Here is a 13954-nt window from a genome sequence, read left to right as displayed (position 1 = left end):
TACCTGTGGGCGCATAGGTTTAAAAACAAAGCAACTTTATTTTCCAGATTGTCACAGCCCTCCCTGGAAGCATCCATTTGGCAACAAGAAGGGCGTAGACAGACTATTCTATACTGTACATTCTTAAACTTTAGTGCTCATTAAAATCACCTGGGAAGCTTTCTAAAAATTCCAATGCCCAGGCCACACCCTGATCTGATTAATTCACTATCTCTAAGGCTGAGACCCAGGCATCAGTGTTGTTTTTTTGTTTTGCTTTGTTTTTTTTTTTTTTTAAGCTCCTCTGGTGCCTCGAATCACTCAGGGAGCTTATTAAAACACCAACTCTGATTCAGGTATAGGATGGGATCTGAGGTTTTACGTTTCTTTTTTTTTTTTAAGTTGAGTTATAATTGACATATAATATTACATTAGTTTCAGTTGTACAGCATAATGATTCAATATTTGTATACAATGCAAAATGATCACCATGATAAATTTAGTTAATATCCATCACCATACATACTTTCAAAAATTTTTTCTTGTGATGAGAACTTTCAAGATTTACTGTCTTAGCACCTTTCAAATATGCAATACAGTATTATTAACCATAGTTGCCATGCTGTACATTATATCCCCATGATGTATTTATTTTATAACTAGAAGTTTTACTTTTTGACTCCCCTTACCCATTTCATCTCCCCACCATCCCCTCTCTCCTCTGGAAACTATCAGTGAGTTCTCTGTATCTCTGAGCTTAGCATTCTTATTTGTTGTTTTATTTTTATTTGATTGAATCATATGGTATTTGTCTTTCTCTGCCAGACTTATTTTTCTTAGCTTTTACTTAGCATAATGCCTTCAAGGTCTATCCATATTGCTGCAAAAGCAAGAGTCCTTTCTTTTTTATGACCAAGTAATATTCCACTGTGTGTGTGTGTGTGTGTGTGTGTGTGTGTGTGTGTGTGTGTGTACCACATCTTCTTTATCTATTCATCTATGGGTGGGCACTTAGGTTATTTCCATATCTTGGTTATTATAAATAATCCTGTAGTAAACATGGAGATGCATATATCTTTTTGAGTTAGTGTTTTCATTTTCTTTGAATAAACACTCAGAAGTGGAATTGCTGGAGTATATGGTAGAAATAAACCCACACACATATAGTCAATTAATCTATCACAAAGGAGGCAAAAATATACAATAGGGAAGGTCTCTTCAAGAAAGGATGTTGGGAAAACTGGACAGCCACATGAAGAAGGAGGAAACTAGGCTACTGTCTTCCACTACACACAAAAATTAACTCATAATGGATTCAAGACTTAAATGTAAGACATGAAGCCATAAAACTCCTGGAAGAAAACATAGGTGGTAAGCTCCCTGATGTTGGTCTTGGCAGTGATTTTTTGGATCTGACTCCAAAAGCAAAGGCCACAAACAAAAGCAAAATTGAACAAGTGGAACTACATCAAACTAAAAAGCTTCTGCACAAAAAAAGGAATTGATCGACAAAATGAAAAGGCAACCTACTGAACGAGAGAAAATATTTGCAAATCATATAACCAATAAGGGATTAATATCCAAAATACAGAGACAATTCATACAAGTCAATAGCAAAACAAAAAACCCTAAACAATCCAATTTTTAAAAAATGGCCAGAGGGCCTGAGTAGACTTTTTTCCAAAGAAGACAGGCAGAGGGCCAACAGGCACATGAAAAGATGCTCAGCATCACTCATCATCAGAAAAAAGCAAATCAAAACCACAGTGAGATATCACCTGACACCTGTTAAATGGCTATCATCGAAAAGACAAGAAGTAACAAGTGTTGGTGAGGATATGGAGAAAAGGGAACCCTCCCACACTGTTGGTGGAAATGTAAATTGATTCAGCCACTATGGAAAACCACATGGAGAGTCCTCAAAAAATTAAAAATGGATTTTTCCCTTTCTCACAATTTTCCAGACGCTACTGCTGCTACTCATCCCCCCACCACACTTGCAGTAGCAAGGGCTGATACCGCCTTAGCAGTCCTGGTGTATATACCCCTGTTTTCTCTTTGCTGGTCCCCTTCCTCGTGCTCCTACTCGTCATCTTTCGAAATTTTATTACCTGCCGTTTGGTCTGCAAAGCACATAAGTTGCTACTGAACCCAACATCGCTTCCCATTTTAAAAGAGCTTTCTAAAGCTTTGGGACTTGCATTTGCCAACAAAGGTCTTCAATTCCTCTCAGAAAGCCGGGTAATCTTATTAAGGGAAGATCTGAAGTCTCCTCAGCAACAAATAGTCAGTGTAGTCTCTTTGTTCTCTAAGTCTCCGTTCTCCAGTGCCTCTGTGTGCATTTGTTTGTCTCAGAGTGGTCATGCATGGTGGGTCCATTCGTCTTCCCTTATCACTCTGTCACTGCCGCCGAGCACTCGTTCAGCTGTGCGCTATAGCTCCTTGGCTGACAAGATAATTACATTCCAGGGCAGCCTGGGAGAAAGACAGGGAGCGCTCAAAAGTTCCGAAGCCGACTACCTAGTCGTTGCTGGTGCAGACTTCAAGATCAAGCACCTGATCTAATTAGCACACTCCCTTTGCTGCCTGCCTGACTGTGGAATGCTGACAATTGAAAGCCTGAAGGCAAAGCAGATATCATGCAACCCAGAGACAGACATTCATGCTACCTTGTGCCAGAAACAATTACATATTCTTTTTGGAATCTTGGGTGTCCTAGTAACACAGTCAAGCCTGGGGGTAAACTTTTGCATAATACTGGGAGTCCTGCATTTACTGATAATGAACATGAGAACCAGCAGAATAAAATCCCACAAGAATGAAAGACCTCACGGGAAGAAAGCCTTCTGATTGCCTTCAGAAGAAGGACTTATTTCAGCAAAGCCAGGCCGCCCCTAGCTCTGGAAGAAGCACACCACTCAACAAAAGCAAGGCATCACCAGCAAAGAGCTGTTTTCCTTTGACCAGATAAATAGCACAATACAGTCCCCCAGGACAAAAAAAAATTTTTGCTTCTATGCTTTTGCCACTTGGTACGTTTCTTTCAAGATGTAGCCTTTCCATTTGAAAGTGATTATAGCCACAATCCTTTTTCTTCCTTTCTTTTTGCTTCAGGTAAGAAAATATTCTATATACTCTAAACCACTATATATAAATACAAGGCATTATTATCTTAACTTTCTAATGAGCCTCACCCTTGATGGCAGTTGGGATTTGTGCCAGTTCCTTGCACGGCCCAGCAAGGGCCTGGGGGAGCAGAGTGAGCACTAGCTTTGGAGTCAAGACCTGTTTCCACCACTTATTAACTCTGTGACCATGCAAGGTACTCACTTCTTCAACTAAAACTAAGGGTTTAAGGGTTAAACAAATTGAAAGAACTCTAGCAGAGTGTAGGGGGTTGAATTGTATCCCCACAAAAGATATGTTAAAGTCCTAACCCTTGGTGCCTCAGAATATGGCGTTGTTTGGAAATAGGGCCTTGCAGATATAATTAGTTAAGATGAGGTCATACTTGAGCAGGGTAGATCCTTAATCCAACATGACTGGTGTGCTTTTAAGAAGAGACCCAGAGATGGAGACACAGAAAAGAGAACACTATGTGAAGATGGAGGTAAAGACTTGAGTGCTGCATCTCCATGCCCAGGACCACCAAGGACTGCGAGCAACCGCCAGAAGCTAGGAAGAGGTGAGGACAGAATCTCCTCTACAGGTTTCGGAGGGAGCGTGCCCGGTTGACACCTTGATCTCAGCCTTCTGGCCTCCAGAACTGTGAGACAACAAATTTCTGTTGGGTTAAGCCACCCCCAGCAGCCCTGCGGAACTAAGACATTCAGTTAACTTAGGTTTACTCGTAACATCTCTCAGGCTCACCGATGCCATCACCAGACCTGAACAGCCATTGCCAGGCACTTACCATCAATGGCCTGGCTAAGCAAACTGGTTCTAGAGCAGAGCAGAGCAGAACAGATGAATACAGCTCTTTCTAGGCCAGATGACCTCGGGCAAGCAAACTAAATTCTCTAGGCCTCAGTATCTTGGCAGTAAAACAGAGATAATAATGGTACCTGAACAAAAGAGCTTGTGGGACGAATGAAAGAGATGGTACTGTCAGGTACCACAAATATTAGCTCTAGTTTGTTTTTCCCAGATGATGGTGGGCTACAGGTGAGTTCTGGGCACCTTTAGGCCTGTCTACATTGTGGGCTCATTGCACCAGAACAAAGAACTATCTGGAACTAAGGACCTAAAGAGCAAAGTGGTCCCCTCCCATGCATTCCTGTCACTTCCCCAAGGCTGTCCCAATAACTAAGATGCTCCAGGAGCCTTGGGTTCCTGAGGATGCAGGTGTCAAAAGGCAGGAGGTGCATGGGGAGACCAGGAGGCTTGTGAGGACCTCTCCATCCCATTGTGAGGCCCCCTGAATTCGTGAATGCAGCTCATGAGGACCTGGTCCTGAGACCAGCTCCTGAGGATGGGGAGAGATACAGAAAAAGCAGGCTATGCTGTGAGTGCTGAGGAGTTTGCCAGTGGATAGCTCCCCTGGGTCCATCCCCAGGTAGAAGGGATCCAGGGAAGAACTGATTACTCCTTGTGGCCAAACACCTGAAAGATCTAAGACCCTTTAAGAATCATCTGTACTTTCTCTAATTTAGGTGACATCTTGATTACCAGAAGCACCCTCTTGACAACAAGAATAAATGTCTCTCTACACACTTGTTTGTCTCAGAGCAGTCACACATCGTGGGTTCAGCTCTGTAGTGCGATCATACCTAGGAGTGGGACGGCGGAGCCATCGGCCATGCCCATGTTCAACATTGGCAGCTACTGCCAGTTCTCCAAAGTAGTCGTCCCAGTGTAGACGCCCCCTGCAAGTACTTGAGAACATCGTCAGTTCTTTCACAGTTTAGCCATTCTAGCGGGTGCACACTGGCACCTCATTGTGGCTTTAATTTCTATTTGTCTAATGATTAATGATGCTGAACACTTTTGCCATACTCTTTTGCAACTTGAATATCCATTTTTTTTTCCAGATGTCTTTTCCTTGTCGATATGTAGGAGTTGTTTAGATATTCTGGTGCCAAATCAGATGCATGTATTACAGATATTTTCTCCCACTCAAGGGCTCCTCTTCACTTTCTTAAAGGCATCTTTTCAAAACAGAAATCCCTACTTTTAAGTCCTATTTATCAATCCTTTCCTTTATATAAATAGTGCTTTTGTGTCCTACTTAAGCCCTTCTTGTTATCCTTAGGGCAATGAAGTTATCTCCCCTGACTTCTATAGTAATAAAAGTCAGAACAGTGTTTAGTCTTTTAAGGGAGGGTAATGACTGGGAAGCAGTACAAGGGAAGATTTCAGGGAGCTGATTATGCTCTATTTTTTGATCTTGGTGTGATTACACTTGCTTGTTTACTTTTTAAATATTCATTGAACTGTATACTTATTACTTGTATGCCCTGCATGTGTGTTATACTGCCATTAAAGAAAGAAAAGAGAGAAAATGGACAAATAGGAGCGACTATTAAAGATATACAAGGTAATGACGACACATATGTATATATATGGTGAGATATTAGAGCAAATATTTGTGGACATATTATATAACATCATAGGTTCTCAATCTATACAAGCCAAACTTTGACTAATGTATTTTAGCAAACAAAAAACATTTAGTAATACAGTTGAAGACCAGAAATACTGATGTTGATTAATAATATAATATTGAAAATAAATGGTCCCTCCATATTAATGAAGCTTCACAGAAAGAGTTAAGCAAGCATAGAGCCTAAAGAGAAGCAGTAGGTTGGTTTTACAAATTCTTTGTTAAAATGCTCCTAGCAGATATATGGCAAGTCAACCTCTCAGGCCTCTGATGAGGGGCAGGAGTAGCCTGGTCTGTATAAAATGGTGGCTACTGAGTCTCAGGTGGTGAAGAGTCTTTGAGACCACAGCAGAAATGTCACAACAGTAGGACAGAAGGATCCAGGAGAGTTACCATCTAAGGCAGAAACCCAGTCAAGATGTCCAGCAAGGATACAGTTAATACTGAACCATGTCGCAGAGCCTAAACCTGGAGATGAGTGAACCCAACAGGAAGTGCCGTCAAAGCAAGAATGCAGGTTACGTCGGGAACGTCCCTTCTAGCGCCAAAAGCAGCCAGATATCTGCCACGGTCCTTAGTCTGAGTCACTCTGAAGGAAAAGCCAACCGGTAGTCTGTGCGTGGATAGCTGAGGTGGCAGGTGCCTCTGCAGGTCCCTCTGCCCTCAACCAAGCCGGAGGAGACACCTGACAGCTGGTTCTAACAGCCAGACACCAAGAGGCCCTGACCTTGGAGACATTCCCTGAGAGGAGCCCAGAGCGCAGGTGTGAATTCAGGCACTTTCCTCTCTAGCCTTTGTTGCTTGCCAACTAAATGACCCCCTGTCCTCTTCTTATCCTCCTTCCTTAACAAGCAGGAAATATCTAAGGAGGAAATGCGAACTGTTGGACAAATAAGAAATCTGTTTTGAGATGGGAGCATAGTGAGGAAATAAATAGGTTTTGATGAAGGAAGTTAAGAAAACTAAGGCAATCAAAAAAGGCCGACTTTGCAAACATGAGTGAGAAAAGCAACCGCGGGAACTCCTGGGTGGCATGGTGGCAGGAGAGGGAGAAAAATCCATAATTAGGATAATCCATGGGCAGGTAACAGGGAATTCAAGCCCAAGAAATTCAAGCCCAAGGAGTTGGCATTTCTAATCAGCTCATGAAACATTGTGTTTTTAGAGTTCACCATTTCTAATATCCAAGAGTTATCTTTTACAGTCGCGGTGCTATAATTTATCACATCCAGGCATGCAAAATCATCCTTTTTCTAACATTAAACATGTTTAATCAGGACAATTTATAATAGCACTTTAGGGCTTTAATGAAAGAAAGGCATTTGACACATGATATTTACAGTAATCATAATACTACAAGACTTAAAGCATAATTTTTTACAGTGTTAGATCAGGAAGCCAAATTGTCCATGTTTTTAGTTAATTATTTGCAATGCTTTGGGGAGAAATCAGCATCCAGAAATTAATTAATAGTTTTCCTCTACACAATTGTCAGAGTTATCACAGGGTACTGCTCCTAGCTGCCAACTCCTTTATACCCTCGCTCTAGCAGCAATGAGCAAAGGCGATTAATGTTAAACCACTTGTCCTGATAGCCAAATGCCAAATGTTATACCACATGCAGGATCATAATTATGCTCTAGGAAGTAGATGGATTTGTCTGTGTTAACCAAGAATTAACCCAAAATTCAGAGGCCACTTGAACTAGTGCTCATGGAAAGTATCCCTTATACCTTGGCCTTGGAGAAACCAGGACATTTTTCAAGGCTAGCAGTTTCATGCAAAGCTAAGAGCCATGAAATTCTTCTTCAAAAAGATCCAAACCTTTCTTCATCAAGCTTTAAAGTTTGCCTTTGCCTTCTCCTTTGGGACCAGTCAAATTTACATACATTCCAGCTCCACTTGAGTGAGATTCAAGTTCCTATTTAAGTATTCGCTGTTAACCACAGGTCTCATGCTTCACGGCCCTTTTGACATGTGTTTATTTGAAAAGGTAAGTCAATGAACCGGTGCCTTCCTCATATTTGACACGTTCTACCTGACTCAGGGAAACAGAGTGGGGCCCACCTTCCATAGGCGGTGATGTGGGTCACCAGGTAATGGGAGGAATGCTACTTGGATTACTGTCCATGACCCCTTCAAAAATCAAATGCAGTGTCAAGGCAGAGTGACAACTGACACTTGTAAGAGTTCAGATTTCCATCAACTTCAAACTTACACACTGAAATAAGTGGAATATTACAAAACCCACCAATTAAAAGCAGCACCCATTTTTCCATATGAGAGTTGTAGAAACCTTGGACTTACCCCAGGTACCCACCTCTAGCAAGTGCCCGGGACCTCCTAGAACATGTTGGTGTTCTAATGTCACCCTGACTTCACTTGTTCCTCTCCTTGGCTCCCCTTGACCTGATCTATTTATCTAGTATCACGATTATAATCAATAATTACTATTAATTCTAACTTAGTTTTGTATATCTCCTAAGCTACTTAAATCTTCTTGGGAATAAGACAGAATATCATTATGTTTGAACCAGAGGAGGTACCCTAAATCCTTCACTCAAAACTTATTTCTCTTTCTACATGTCAGTTTAATAAATTCAGTCATCTGATTTCACGACACACAGCAACTCAGAAGACCACAGCTGACAAAAAAGAGTGATGGTCTCTTCTTGACGTAGCAGAGCATACTAAGCCAGCTTAATAGGTGTTGAATGCAACAATAAATGAATGAATGAGAAAATTGGTAGATGAGTGATACCTTACAGCTTAACAAGGAGAAGATAGAAACTATTTAAAAACAAATAAAAGAAGCAAAAGCATAGCAGTTGGGGTCCACTTGGTATGAATGTGACCTACCCATGGATTTTAGAAGTCTTTGATGATTATAGAGCTATAGTTAATATTGATAAGTATGACTGTTTCTTCAAGAAAACAATCCAAGTATGCTTGGGAATCTTTATTTAAGAAGACAGAGTATTACCGTACACTTAAGAAAACTTTTCATTTCAAAATAAGTTTTAAAACATAAAACTTAAGGGAGGGGTAATTTTCAGCAGTCTGGAAAATTCCCTTCTTTGCAATGCCTCATTCCCTGGTCATGCTTCATACCTGGAGTGCTGCTGAACTAACGTGAGTTCTCTGCAGGTGGGAATGACATCTCGGAAAAGGAGATAAGGGGAGAATGCAGATGGTTTAGAGATAGGTTCTGACTGACTCCATCGTGATGAGTGGAAATCAATTCTAATCAACCCCAGCACCATGGTGACATCCCTAAACGAGTGCTCATTACCACTAGGAAAGGGGGTTAATGGCAAGCATCCAAATAACTCACTCCTTTTCTCCACCAAGCGATTGACAATTGAGACCCCTGGGCTGAATGACTTGCAGAGCAACCTGATGGCAGAGAGGGGCCAGTGTGGGACCTGGGTTTCCGTAACCATTACAAAAAAGAGAAGATAGCTCCTGGTAGTATGCTCAGAATTTTCTGGGCAAAGGATGCTCTGCAAATGGAAGACGGTATATAAGTGCTATTATTATTATTTGAGACTTGACTCCAGTTGTGATATAAATCACAGCTCTAGACTAAGGCAACCACACATACTTGAGGTCCCCAGTGGCAACTCGGACCAGTCCACTTCCCACTTGGGCACAGGAAGGAGCCCCAGGCAGGGCCACGGTTTCAGGAGAAACACTGGTTTATTACCAGGATCCTGTTTCCCCCAGCCAGTTAAATAGAGGTGATCTCAACCAGCAGGCTGAAACCCACACTTAACTTTTCTTGATTACAGGGAGCAGATTGACTTATTCTTTTTTGTTTACAGAATTATGCAAAACTCATTCCTGGAGCTACAGTAGGGCTACTTCAGAAGGACTCTGGAAACATTCTCCAGCTGATCATCTCGGCTTATGAAGTATGATATTTTACAGTTGGCTTCTTGGTGTTTTTTTTTGCATTTCGGTGGTATTCAAAAACTAAGATGTGTTTTAGGCAGTTAAATGCACTAGGATTTGTTAGTGGAGAGAGTACTTATCCAAAGAAAATCTCTCTGCACTAATGCAGCCAAAATATCAATTTTGTTCTCCTTATTTGCAGATATTCTTCCTGAAAGGTGAGGCCCAAGGTAGAAAAATCATAACCTGATCATAAAGTTTAAGTTATTTTTATAATAATAACCAATAGCAAAATTTTAATTCTATTGAACAGGCTCCATGAGGCTTACAATTAAGCTCCCCTCTTCTCTGCCTGAAAAAAAATTAAGTTTAAAATACCAGTGAGTAACAGAAGGGGCGCCTGGGTGGCTCAGTTGTTAAGCATCTGCCTTCAGCTCAGGTCATGACCCCAGGGTCCTGGGATCGAGCCCCGCATCGGGCTCCCTGTTCTGCGGGAAGCCTCCTTCTCCCTCTCCCACTCCCCCTGCTTGTGTTCCCTCTCTCACTGTGTCTCTCTCTGTCAAATAAATAAATAAATCTTAAAAAAATAAAATAAAATAAAATACCAGTGAGTAACAGAACTATGTGGAAAACTAACTCCACAGGCTTAATAAGATTACCTCATAACTCAAAGAGAAAAAAGACACCCAAGCATATCAGGAGTACCTCTTTGTAGATTCTCTGCTTTTGAGAACCAAGGAATTTTTCATTTTTATGGATATATACATATATAGAGAGACATATATACATATATATATATACACATAGACATAATTTTTTTTTGCCTTGAGTTTGTAAATTAGTACCAGAGGACAGCATTCCTCCCTTAAAATAAAATACATAGCTATAGGGTTGCTATGTTCTCTTGCTTTGTCCCCATTTCATAACTTAATCAATGGTAGATGGCCAGTTACCAATTCTTTTTTTATTTTGTTTTCTAAGTTCCATTTTCCTTTTTTGCCTTAACTTACAAAGAAAAAATACACACACGCAGGCATATGCACACACACAAAGATGAAAATGAAGCTCTAAATTAGGACAGAAATGAAAAAAGTAAATTTTTATAAAGTGGTAAAGCCCTAATAGTTATTCTAAGCAGCAGTTACATAATGACAAATAAATAAAATTCTAATTTTGGATGTTTTAAAATTACAAATAAATGACTTATATGCACTATATGCCAATACCAAGCATATACTGAGCCAGTGGTCCTTAACTAAACGACATTTCAGAATCTTCTGGGAAGCTTTTAAAAATAGGTGTATCCAGATTCCTCTCAGACATCTTAGGAGAACTTTAAGGGAAGGAAGAGCCACACATTTTGAAAAAATACTCCCCAGTGATTTTGACAACACCCCACCAGTTTTGAAACTCATTTTAAGGGGGAAAAACAAGGTGTTTCTTCTCATATACATTTCCTCAGGGAATAAAATAACAGATGTGTCCATTAAAACTATAGGATGAGGGGTTTTTTGAACTTATATCCTCAGAAACTTCAGTTTTCTTAGCTCACATCAAAAATTAACTACCACATTAGCTCATGCTTGAAATTCTTCCAGACAGGAAAGCTTGTCAACAAAATACTATAAAAACCATCCTCCCTCTTATGCGGTAATTAAAGTTTTAATGTGTAGAATCAGATAAAATCACACAGCAATCCTCCACTGCATTAGAACACACTCAATTTTCTTTAACCCAGCGCTCTCAGAAACCTTGGCCACTAACATCTTCAAAGGAATTCAGCAAATTAGAAAACTGTAAACGTCAAAAACATTTCTCCCTCTTGTTTGACCAGCCCCTTCCATGCTCCTGCTTACTCCATCAGGATTTCTGTCTCACTTTGCGGTCCCAAATCACCCACATAACTTACAGGGCGGTAGAATCAAGGCATCAAACATTTGAAGTGAATCTCATGTCCTTATTTTACTGTCCAAAAATATAAAGAAGTATCTATTATGCTTATACTATATAATCTTGCTCTGGAGTTATTATTATAATGTCATGATTCACTGAAGGAAGTGTGTAATAGATCTTGGCACTAGTTCAAATTATTTTTCTATTCAGTTATTTTTAAATGTATCCTAAAAGGACTTTAAAACTATGGGGATCCAGGGGCACCTGGGGGGCTCAATCAGTTAAGTGACCAACTCTTGATCTCAGCTCAAGTCATGATCTTGGGGTTGTGAGATCAAGTCCCACGTCTGGCTCCACGCCGGGTGAGGAGGCTGCTTGGGATTCTCTCTCTCTCTCCCTCTGCCCCACCCCTCTATAAAATAAAATAGGGGCACCTGGGTGGCTCAGTTGGTTAAGCGACTGCCTTCGGCTCAGGTCATGATCCCGGGGTCCTGGGATGGAGCCCCACATCGGTCTCTCTGCTCCTCCAGGAACCTGCTTCTCCTTCTCCCTTTGCCTGCCGTTCCCTCTGCTTGTGCTCTCTCTCTCTCTCTCGATCTGTCAAATAAATAAATAAAATCTTTTAAAAAATTAAAAATAATAAAAAAATTAAACATAAAATAAAAAATAAAATATGGGGATCCATTGACTGGGTTTCTTTCTAGTCCATAAAAAGAAAAGAAAAAGAAAAGATTGAGAGAAAATACTTCTGACTAACTTCTAGTGGGGCAGAGGTAGACAATTTGTGTTTATAATTATGACACTGAACTTCAGTTCAGTGTCATATCAACATAAAAACCCTTAAATACCAGATGTGTATTCGTTTGACAATCATTCGCTAATTTTCTTTCTTCCTTAAACATGTAATAAAAGCTACTGAAATATCAGTGCTCCCAAGGATACGCTCCCCTATTAGTATTTAAGCTCCAGAAGGGAAGTGACATGGTTTGTTTTGTTTTGCCAGGTTCATAGTAGATGCTCAGTAAATGATGAAATATACAAATAAACGTTTATGCTCTTTCTTTGGGAAATTTACATTAAAATATTCCTGGCAAAATCTACAATATGATATTCCAATTATATCAATGTTGAGATGTCCCTTATTTTGGTCAGATTATGTCACCCACTCTTCCGAATTTCAAATCTACAGGCTTGCGGGTCATATCCCTCATTTCTCCTTTTACTCCTGACTCACCGAGCCACCGTCTCTAATATTACACCTGCTTCACCTCCTGATGATTTCAGTTTCAGTGTACATATATTCCTTCCTGTACCCTGGCCTCTGTTTCTTGAACTCTGCTTCTAAAATGATCTTGTCCCCCTCTTTTGTCATACCTTAAACTTTGTCATTGCTAATAGACTCCTCTATAATCTCAGCTTCATGCAACCCATTCCCCACTCACCACTTCCTTCATTTTCAGCTCACTCCTGCTAGTTCCCCTAGTATTTCTTCCAACCCATCAGGATCTCCAATTAGTTGACCCTACCCTCTCTCTCTCTCTCTCTTTTTTTTATTCAAGTGACTCTACCTTCTCTTTTCAGTTTCTTTTCAGTTCTTTTTCAGTTCAGTTCTCCACTGAGGTTGCTTGGCCAATCATGGTCCTGGTTAATCCCAACTGTCCATTCACCCTGCACAGCTGAACAGGAAGGGGAAAAACATACAATTGTGCTAACCAGTCTCACTTTAAATTCATCATCATGAACCTCAGGAGGACCCTCAATGCTGCCCAACAACCATGCTATATATACTTCTCTAGGAGACATCAAAGTGCAGATGTCTAGGAGTCAGTTGATATGTTAGTTGGCAATTTAGGAAGGTAACCTGAACTCTCCTAAACATAATTCACCAATAGTTTTCTCCTTCTCAAGGGTAATCCCATCCTTCATGTTGCTAGGGCCAAAAAGCTTAAAATGATCTTTGACTCTCCTCTTTCTCTTATCCTGAACATTTAATCCATCAGAAAATCTTGCTGGCTCTATCTTCAAAATTATTTAGAATTTAACCCAGAACCACTGCCTTCATCCTGATCGGAGCCACCACCTTCTCTCACCTGAACGATTGCAAACGCCTCCTAAATGCTATTTCTCATTTCCACCTTTGGTTTCCTACATTCTGTTTTCAAAAAAAACAAAAACAAAAAAAACCTAGAATTTTCCTTTAAAAATATTAAGTAAGCTCGTAACACTCTTCTATAGATAACCCTAATTGTTTTCTCATTTTACATAGAGTAAATGCCACATTCTTTAAAACCACCTACTAGGACCCTACCAGATTTGTTCTCCTCCACCCCATTACCTCTGTGACTTCACCTCCTATTACTCCATCAGAGAGTTGATCCAGTACAGCAACTCTGGCCTCCTTGCTATTCTGTTTCCAGAGCAAGCCAGACATACTCCTGCCTCAGGACCTTTGCACTGACTGTACCCCTTTCCTGGAACACTCTTTTGACAGATATCTACATGCTATCTGATTCCTCACTTCCTTGAAATGTCACCTTCTTACTGAATCTTACTCTAACTACTTTTTTAAAAATTGCAGAGTACACC

General features: G+C 40.4%; 1 protein-coding gene across 1 annotated transcript in view; it reads left to right on the top strand.

Moving 5' to 3' along the window:
• Positions 1-13954, top strand: part of ITGB6 (integrin subunit beta 6) — a 75074-nt gene that overhangs the window by 31137 nt on the left and 29983 nt on the right. Inside the window, exon 9 of the mRNA XM_036071001.2 lies at positions 9406-9495. Coding sequence (XP_035926894.2) covers positions 9406-9495 — 90 coding nt within the window. The remainder of the gene's footprint in view (positions 1-9405; positions 9496-13954) is intronic.

The sequence above is a fragment of the Halichoerus grypus genome, chromosome 4, assembly GCF_964656455.1.
Source record: "Halichoerus grypus chromosome 4, mHalGry1.hap1.1, whole genome shotgun sequence".
NCBI classification, from domain to species: Eukaryota; Metazoa; Chordata; class Mammalia; order Carnivora; family Phocidae; genus Halichoerus; species Halichoerus grypus.
The sequence above is the reverse complement of the archived record's forward strand: the minus strand, read 5'-3'. Positions and strand labels throughout refer to the sequence as shown.